At 29.2% G+C, this 10,173-nt stretch overlaps 1 protein-coding gene across 1 annotated transcript; it reads right to left on the reverse strand.

Annotated features, from left to right (window-relative positions):
- Positions 1–1,233: 1,233 nt before the first annotated feature.
- On the reverse strand, positions 1,234–3,200 carry LOC123199815 (putative uncharacterized protein DDB_G0277255). The gene has a single exon (XM_044614885.1). It carries the CDS (start codon positions 2,720–2,722, stop codon positions 1,304–1,306), a length of 1,419 nt encoding a protein of 472 aa, XP_044470820.1. The 5' UTR covers positions 2,723–3,200; the 3' UTR covers positions 1,234–1,303.
- Between the last annotated feature and the right edge of the window lie 6,973 nt (positions 3,201–10,173).

Genomic DNA, 10,173 nt, shown 5'->3' on the forward strand with positions numbered 1-10,173 from the left:
ACAAATAGCTAAAATGAGTTTAAGAATTAATTCAGATCATATTTGTCATTAGGACTTCGTCAAATCGATCAAAGTCAATGTTTTTAAAACTATACCAATGATCAAATTGCTTATCTCACAGGTTTGCAATTCGATTGGTTCAACTGAACAACTAATCGATTTAACATATTCCCAAATTACTACATATTTCTTGAATTGAATCAAACATTCACCACATTTTTTAAACATAAAACATATAAAACATAATTTCAAATATATTAAATAAACAATGAACACATAGATAAACAAACAAATCAGTTATAAATTTTATTATTAATTCAATTAAGATTTTACAAAATGTAAAGTTTTAATAAGGTAAAAATTGTATAGTATTATATAAATTAGGTTTTAAATAGTTTAACGAATTTATTAGGTTTAACTAAATTTTAAACAAATTAATATTTATATATAGACCAGACTAGATCATAAAATTGAATCGAATTATAAAGTAATTCATAGTTTAATCAATTGAATTGATCAATCTGTTTCATAGTTTAACCACTTAAATTGGTTGATTTGCCCTGATTTTAAAAATATTAGTTAGTATGTTAATTTCATTTTATTTCTTTATAATATATACTATTTTTTCCCTTTCAAAAATTGAGTGCTAATACGATGTATAATCTAATCTAATATAACAAAAGACAATAATAATCAAACTGTACACACCCATGAAAAGATTTTTCAAATCTTACAAAAATAAGATTTGCGGCGGCTAGGTTTTCCACAAATCATGCCACCGATCACTCCTAGATTTTATAAATATATATATATTGTTTAATTATCAAGCTATAAAATAATTAAATAAAATATAGCATCAAATAAAACTTTATTATAAGATGAACATAAGGTAGACAATATAATATTTTTTCTTCCTTTGTTTCAGTTGAGTTTCATGTAATTTAATATAAGATTCAATTTCACAGAATAGAAGGTGTACGAGAAAACAAAGAAAGAAAAAGTTTCACAAATTGTCAAACTTCGAACGTACACATTAATTGAGACAGCACATTTTGAGGAAAAAAGCCCACTATGTTTGTATAAGAATAATGTATAAATAAAAAATTAATTAGAAAAAAATATTATTTACATAATAATTAATTTAAGTGTTTTTTTTTTTTTTTTCTGAATTATGATCTCTATTAATGGTTAAGATGGAGAGAACATAAGGATTCCATCTTTTTTTTTCATGAATAATCATAATAATATTTTGATGATAATAATATTTATGAATATATTTTTTTACTGTATCAGTTTTCATGTACTAATCTGAAGAACATATCCATGATTCCACCATACCTTCGGTTCTTGTTCTTGTGCTGACATTTTCTTGAACTTTTTCACGATGGAAATCTGAGGAAGAAGCAGAGAAAGTGTTGACTTTTCCGTTTGAAACTCGCTGGTGAGAGTTGTTGTTATTGTAGTTGTTGCCGCCACTGAATGATGGTGACCTCAGCAGCCCTTGGTGCTCACTCTCATTCGCCGTCCCGGCCACCGCCGCGGCTTGATCGTTGTCAAACGTTGGAGTTGAAGAAGAGACAATGTTTTGGAGGCCGCCACTGTTGAGGTTTGTGTTGAGATGTCCATGACCGCTCAATCCAAGCTCCTCTAAAACACCAATCTTGTCCAAAGAAGACGACGACCCTTGAGGCTTATTTGCAAGGATGGGGGAATTTGAAAGAGGGAATTTTGTTTGGGGTTGAAGGAGAGATTGTAAATTGAGAACTGGGTTTTGCATGGTGGAGTTGTTCATGTTGAGTAGGTTTTGGTAGTTAATATTAGTGTTATTATTGTTATTGCCAGGAGTTGCAGAAGTGAGGTTAGTGGAAGTAGAAGCAGCAGCAGCTATGGCGTCAATCATGGAGGGTGAAGAAGAAGAAGAAGGGGAAGGAGTTGAAGAAGGAGGAGAAACAAAAGGGGGTAAACTGTGAAATTTCTGAGCAAATGGCCTTAAAAGATAAGGCGGTGAGTGGTCTAAATGAGAAGATGATCTCAGAGAAGTAGAGCTGCCAAATAGATCAAGTCTGCTTCTTGGAAAAGCCGACGAGGTGAACGGTGGCGCCGGGATCCCTGTAAATTCCTGAACCATGGCTCGGAAATTTGAGGTGTCAGTCGTCAAAACGGTGGTTGGTGCACGCCGTGAAGCTCTTGATCTCTTCTTAGGGTTCCTCACCAAATTATTGTTCCCAATCCCGCCTCCTCCTCCGCCGCTGTTGGTGGTGATGATGGGGTTGGTTTTGTCAATATTAAAACCTGAAACAGAAACACTTTCCGTTTGGTTATGGTGATGATGGGGAAGACCATGGAGAGGAGAAAAATTGTTGGCTCTAGCCGATGGAAGAACAGCCTGGTTGGTGAAGAGCTGTTGAGTGGAAGAAGAGGAGGAGGCTGAGGCGGCCATGAAGGCGCCGCCGAGATCAGGTTCAGATCTTAAGTTTTTGGCCCAAACCATATCGAGATTCAGCAGAGAATTCTGGTTGGATGATCTTGAAGCAGTATCAAAGTAGTTTGAAAAAGGATCAAACATAGAATCATGGTGGTGGTGCTGGTGGTGCGGTTGTTGCTGTGGTGGTTGTTGTGGTGGCAGTGGATTCAAAAAAACGGAAATTGTCTCAGCGCGTGAGTCATACTCTTCATCTCCCCCACTTGACGACTGCATACTTCCACTATTTCCAGAATCCATAACTAGAAAGAAAACTTTGCTTCTGCTCTTTGATTTTACTCACACACTCATTTAACAAGAGAACAGTATCTATATCTATATATATACACACAGATATAAGAGAGATCTTCTGGAAGAATGATGAAGGAGAAGATAGAGCTGAGCTGAGGATCAGAAAGTACCCATGTCTTTAAAGCGTTCTGATCTGCCAACAACAACACAGAAAGCTCTTGTCTGTGAAGACAAACAAAAGGGAAAAAGGAGAGGAGGAGGATGATGATGTTACTTATGCTGATGCTGATACTGATGATGATGGCGAAGAAGAAGAAAGAAGAAAGGAAATATCTCTCACCTCTCTCCCTCTCTGTTTCACACTCTTTATTATATTATTAGGGTTTTCCTATTAATTTTCAGGAACAGAAAAAAAATATTAATAAAATAAAAGGAAAAATAAAATGATTTTTATTTAATTATGAAGGCAAAATGAGAGATGGCTGGTTCTGGTTTACTTCTCAGCTTCTGCTTCTATCATACTTTTGATAACGAAACCCCCTTCGTGTTTAACGGGAAGACAAATTTGTTTATAGTTACAGTAATTTTACAGAAAAACCCCCATCCTTAATTTTTGTTTTGTTTTAAAATTCTAAAGTTGGAATGCCCATATTACCCTAGGTTGGATTTGAGATGTTTAGGGGGTAAAATTGTACTTACATAAATATTTATTAATTCATCATATAGTAGACTTTGACTCTATATTAACAAGTGATTGATGATAGGGAATTTTTTGTCATTTTTATATCCGGAGGGAGACTTTTGTTCATTGATCAAACCTCGATGGGTCAAAAACATCCCTTAGAGATAGTGTGTAAACAAGAATAATTCAAATTAATTTAATTATAATTATAGTAAAAATACTTTTTTATTGTTTAATTTAGATAATTTTGTGGGAATAATGAAGTGGGCAAACGAACAGTTTAGGGAAGATGGTTGTTGAATGGTGTAAACAAAAGATGTCTCCACCATTACATACATATACATACATACAAATAAACAAACAATTATCTTGTGATTGAGTATTATTAATATTTTTGAATAAATTGAATTCGAGATAAAGCTATAACGCGACTCAAGTTCAGTTTATTTGTACCTCCGACGACACTTTTCATCTTTTGATAATATTTATTTACCTTATCAGAAATTCTATTCATTTTATTGACAGTTCTCAGATAACATTGTGTATAAATAATGAACTGAAACACAAGACGTGAATTAAAAATTTAAATTGAATTCGAATTGACCCTTGTTTATATACTAATTTTCATCCTTAATTATTTGTTTTTGTGTCTATCATTAGTATACGAAGTATTATTGAAAAACTATTCATATCAAAGGAAGTTCATAGATTTTACACAAGTGATATTTTCCCACCACTTTTTACTATTAATTAGTTTTCTCACTACTTTCCCAGGTACTGTTTGGGAGAAAAGAAAGTAGCATAAGCAAAGAAAAGTATCTGCTTTTGTTAGTTTCTGATGGATAGATCAGTTCAACAACGTCTCTAAAGTTCGCTGCAACCATCAAATCTAAAAAGAAACTATATATATTATATATAAATATATGAAAACTTTATGATATAAAAATTATGATATTTTAATTTCATCTTATTTTTATATATATATATATATATATATATATATATATATATATATATATACATATATATTTTTTTTTAAGCTATGGTTTGTATTTGGCCATAAGGGACCAATCCCTAACCCTTAAATTCATGAATTTTTACGTTTTCCAACTATACACGTAAAGGTTACAAAGTTAAAGCTGCATTGCCATTAATATTTATTATAAAATAAATAAATATTTACTTTTCTTTTTTTCCTTTTTTCCATTTTGCTGTCGTTGCTTCTAAAATTACCCTTTGACGTACATGGTTGAATTTTTCCATATAGGGTTGACGATGGCATGGCAACTCTTACACCACACAGATTAGTTTTACATAAATGGATAAAAGAAAATAAAATAAATTTCTATTGATTTATTACGTCATTATTTACGTATATTAGAGTAATGTTTTCATGATACCATCCAAGGTTTAGCTTAATATCTTTTTCACCAGTAGATGACATAAATAAATTTTTTTTCATCCAAAATTAATTTTTAATTTAAAAAAATAGTAAAAAGGTAAGATAATAATTTTATTATCCATAAAATTTAAAAAATAACTCCTTCAGAAATAAGATATAAATACATGATAATTTAACTTTTAAGAATATTTAAAAACTGTAAAATCAATTGTGAAATCTTTTAGAGTGTCTAATCGCAACACCGCTCTATCATATTCACCTCATGTGTTATGAAAATACTTTATGACCCTAATATTTTGTAATATAATATTTATAACCCTAATTTATTGTGTTATGTTCTTTTTTTTTGTGTAATTATCATTTTGAAACTATCAAAGGCAAGGTGCATTAAAATTTTAAATTTTTCAAAAAAAATCCCAAACTTTTTTAATTTCCAAAAAGCCTTGAAAAATGTTTATTAGCATCCCTAATATTTTTAAAAATCACAATCTGTCACCAAACATATGATTTATGTTATCGACACTCCCTTCTACACTTCTACTATAACAATTACTAATTCACTCCTACCATTGGGAAAAAACTTTTACTTTTTTTTTTAATCTAACAATCAAGCATACTTAATTATGCAAATATAACTTCTTTACTAATCACATTACATTTAGTAGCTCACGACTTATGTTGAGTTCGGATTTGGCTTAATTATTATCTAGTTGAGTTTAAGTTTATTGTTTCTCTATTCAATGAGTTTGTGAGCTTGTAACTCGATTCAAGTACAATATAATAAAGGCCAAAAGACTTGTTCCTACCCAAGGCTAGGTGTAATCCTAAACTTATATCCTCCAACTTTCAAAAACTCGAACTTTTACTTATAAGTAAAATTTTGTCAAAATTCTTAGTTAAAGTTAAGGGAAAAACCATTATTTAACAAAAAAAAAATTATAAAACTAAATTTTTATTACATTTTTTCCTTCAATTTAAAAATCTAACAATTTTTCCTCCACCTAAAGTTTAAAAATGGGCAATCTCCCCTTAGAGTTTTGAAACCATTGTTAGAGATAGCAAAGTTTATCATATCCGATTGCGTTTACCATTGCTGGAGTCTTCTCTTCACCTCTCAGACAAATTGCCTTCGTCGTCTGGCTTGAAAACTCCTTGTCTAGATGATTTTCATCACCAAAGTCGTCTTTTCACCTTTTCGACAAGATCTTTTCATTGTTTGGCCTGAAAACTCCTCGTCCAGATGATTTTTATTTGGATTTGATAAATCTAGATAAATCATTTAGATTGTTGACATTCAAACGAAGAAATCTTAGAGTCAAAGATGAGCAGAGATCTTGCTAGACGAATCATCCAGATATGAGCAAAAATCTCAAATGACAAAGAGACCTTGGTGAAGAGATGACTCTGATGATGGTAAACGTGGTTAGAGATAATAAACTTTGTCATCTCCAGTGACTGTTTCAAAACCCTAAGGGAAATTATTACTTTTTAAACTCCTCTAAAATCTAATTAAGATAAGCGTCAACCCGACTTCGCCTTACTCTGCTCAATTGTATTCCTACACTGTAAAATTGAGGTAGCCTTACCTCTCTATCATGCTAATGCTTCATCTCAAACGAAAAATGTAAAAGAGTAATCTCACAGAGCATTATGACGTAAAATTAGAATTAATAGATATAATATTTATTATATGTAATAATTATTATTAGAAGATATTTTTATATATATATGTAAGGAACCACGTGGCAAAACTAAGAGCTTTGATTTCAAAATCACTTACCTCATTATGTCCTATTTAAGTTGCTTGAGCCTGTAAAACTAGTGAGTTTATCCTATTTGTGGTTTCATCAATGGAGATTGATTTGACTCTCAATCATTTTCAGCCTCATAAAATGTTAAAACACACTCATTTATTCCATCTCCACCGTTGATTCACTTGATGGGAAATAATATCATAAAAAAAAATCTTATATATATATATATATATATATATATATATATTTATTTTCAATATACAAATACATTGTATTATCATATAATTAAATATTATTTTATTATTAATTTAAAATAATTTAATTATATAATATATATATATAAATTCGAATATATAATTTTATTATATTATCTTTAATGACTTGATTAATCAATCAATTAGGGAAAATGATTCTGAGGGATGTTGCTTGCTTATACTCTCTTTGGGAACAGCCATCACTATTAGGAAATTTGGATAATTATGAAGTAACCTCACCCTTTATCTTGACATGATGACTCATGAGATTATAATCGAATCTAAAATGAGCGGCTCAATATTTAATTTGATTCAAATCAAATTAAAATTAAAATTTTAACAACAACCCAACTTAAATCTCTCAAATATCACATTGTTTATTTTCTTAATTATACTATTTATCCCACTAATAATATTATTTATTATATCGATAACTTCCAATGATATTTATAACTAGCATGAATAAGTTTAAGTTGACTAATATGGATTTGAGCCGTTCTCAAGTCATCTTATGTTTAAACTTAATAACCCTAATTGAGACTTTACTCAATTCGATTTACATTTTTGCATTAAGATCTTAGGGGTACAATCGCGTTACGTCGGGTTGAATAGTATTTGACTTGAGTTCAACTCAATGATATTAATGCAAGTCTCATGCTTGTCGAGTTAGAAAGTTTTTGGCTCGAGCTCAAGGTTGAAATAAGAATAACTTATCGATCTCAACTCAAAAAGTTATTTTAAACCACATAACTTATATATTTATCAATTAATCTATACATTCAAAATCATTAAGTCAGATTTTAAGGGTATAAATTAAATATTTAACACTTATAAAAAGTTTATTGATATTTTATACAAACTGAGTTATAAGTTTGTAATCTCATCAAATCGATCAACAATAAGTTTGAGTTTGATTTGACATACGCTGCTCAATTCGATTACACGTCTAATAACGTATATTTGAGTTCATAATTATAAGATAATGTAACAAAATTCACAAGAATAATGACTTTGGTTTTAATAAAATTAATCAAAGTTCGTCGACATAATAATACATGATAGATAACATATTTAAATTAATTTAAATCTATTGTAGGAATCTTTGCATTGATTTTTAAAATTTAAAGATCAGGGGGTCCAATAATTGTCCCTGGATTATTTTATTGTGCAGCTTTTTGGGTCAGAAAAATTAGAGCTTGGACTTAAATCAAAGCGAATGAAAGGATAGGGTGTGTTTGGAAGGAAAGTGTTTTTTCTTAAGAAAAACGTTTTTTCTTAAAAATTATTTGTATTTTTTTGCAATTGGCTGTTGATTTCTTGTATTTTTCAATATAAAAAATTAAAATGTTTTATATATTCCAAATTTAAACACACATTGTGCAATATAACAAAAATGTTTTATACATGGAAAAAGAGAAATTAGAGCCAAATGATAAAAAGAAACCTTCTATAATAATTTAATTAGTTATTTGGTTGCGGTTTAGGCGTGTTTTTTTACTATTATTTATCTCGTTTATAGAAATCATATATATAATTTTCCGTAACTATTAATAAATACTCAAATATTAAATTTATTTATCAAATAAATATATTATTTCAATGTCGTTCATCAAAGAATATCAAATTTGAGATTTTGTCATGAGATTTTTTTATTTTAAAACTTTAAAAATATTACAATGAGAGAGGTTTTTTTTTTTTCAGATATAATATTTATAAAATATCAACTTACAAAAAAGTTGAACCAAACAAATTATTTTATATATTATAATAATTTTCTTTTCGGAAACTCTATTGGTCATACGTACAATTGATTAATAGTAATCTATGGGATGTGTAACAGTTGTTGGACAATTAATTAATTATAAACAAGTTTAAGAATTGTTTAAGTGTAATTAAAGATAAATAATATATTATTATCCAACTAGAACAATCAAAGTATCAAGAAACAACTCCAACTTTGGATTCAATTAGGTGGAGAATTAAGTGTTGAATCCTCAATATTTGCTAGGGTTGTCGTCCAACTTGACCTAACAAGTCCAACTTGACTTCAATGTTCAAGATTAATCAATTAATTATATTTATAGTAATTTTTTCTTTTTAGTAACAATAAACCCTATTTGTTAGAGTTCGATAAACACTAACCACCAAGATGACAAACTTTAAAAAGACTAATTTAACAATCTACCGTTAAAGTCTCTTACTTTTGTATATGTATATGATCAAAAGTAGCTATTATTTGTATTTAAGTCTATCTACGATAGTGTTTTGTCGAATATGAGTCATATGACACTCTACATTAAAGATTCCACACCTTAATTTAGAGTCGAAGAAAATATTCTCTTTATATTAAAAGAAATAACTTTTAATTGGAACTTTATTAATTTGGGTTTGTGCCTTGACTTAGAGGATCGATTCATATTCTTTTCAAACACAATTGGAAGTGATTTCATGCTTTTGAAATTGCTTTGTGTGTGAGACAATTATTAAAGGGTTAATCAAATTTAATTTAGTATAGGAGAGGCTACTTATGTCTAACAAACATATATTAAAAAAAATAAGATTAATGATGCAATCTTTAACTTTGATTCTCTAGGCTTAATGACCTGAATAATTTTGGCTTTTGGAATAATGGAAATCATCTTCTTTATGCCCTAATCACTCTACCAAGTTCAAGTAATTTGATCAGTTCAATTTGTCTGTTCAGAATTATCAAGTGTGGGTATTGGGAATTTTTTTAAATTTGAATTAATTGTTAGTAAACAATTTATTTGGAATTTATGCCCTAATCGCTCTACTAATCATCATTTTTTCAAAAAATATATAATAATTTGTATCAATAATATGTATCGTGTTATAAAATATATTCACTATATCATATTAATTCAATATATCTTATGATACATATCATTTTCATTTATATCATATGATACCGATAATTATATGTAGGAGATATAACCACATATTTATTAAGACATCACAATTAATTACAACTAAATCTCTTATTAAATTTAGGTTTCAGGAGCTCTACTCTGAACCCCTGTAAAGGGTACTATCTCCTTAACCCTCGGTCAATCAACAAGCTGCAAAAGGGTTTTGCTCTCTTGATCCTCAATTATGAAGGAACACCCTATAATAACTCTCGACTAATCTTACGAAGATATCATTTAAATATGATTAGACTCCACACTCCAATATTGGTCGTAATTAATTAGTAAATATTTATTAATTTTATTTTTTTAAATAAATAATGAAACCATGTAGACAATAATAATGCTCATTCTCCATGCAATATATATTCCCCAAATCAGAATTTCTTCAAGAATATTGATCAATGGGAATTTTTTTTTTTCTTGAGGCCATTTTTTTTT

The sequence above is a fragment of the Mangifera indica genome, chromosome 16, assembly GCF_011075055.1.
Source record: "Mangifera indica cultivar Alphonso chromosome 16, CATAS_Mindica_2.1, whole genome shotgun sequence".
In the NCBI taxonomy this organism is placed as follows: domain Eukaryota; kingdom Viridiplantae; phylum Streptophyta; class Magnoliopsida; order Sapindales; family Anacardiaceae; genus Mangifera; species Mangifera indica.

Excerpts from the sequence above, each read along its gene's own strand:
- LOC123199815 (XM_044614885.1), bottom strand. The coding sequence starts at position 2,722 with ATGGATTCTGGAAATAGTGGAAGTATGCAGTCGTCAAGTGGGGGAGAT.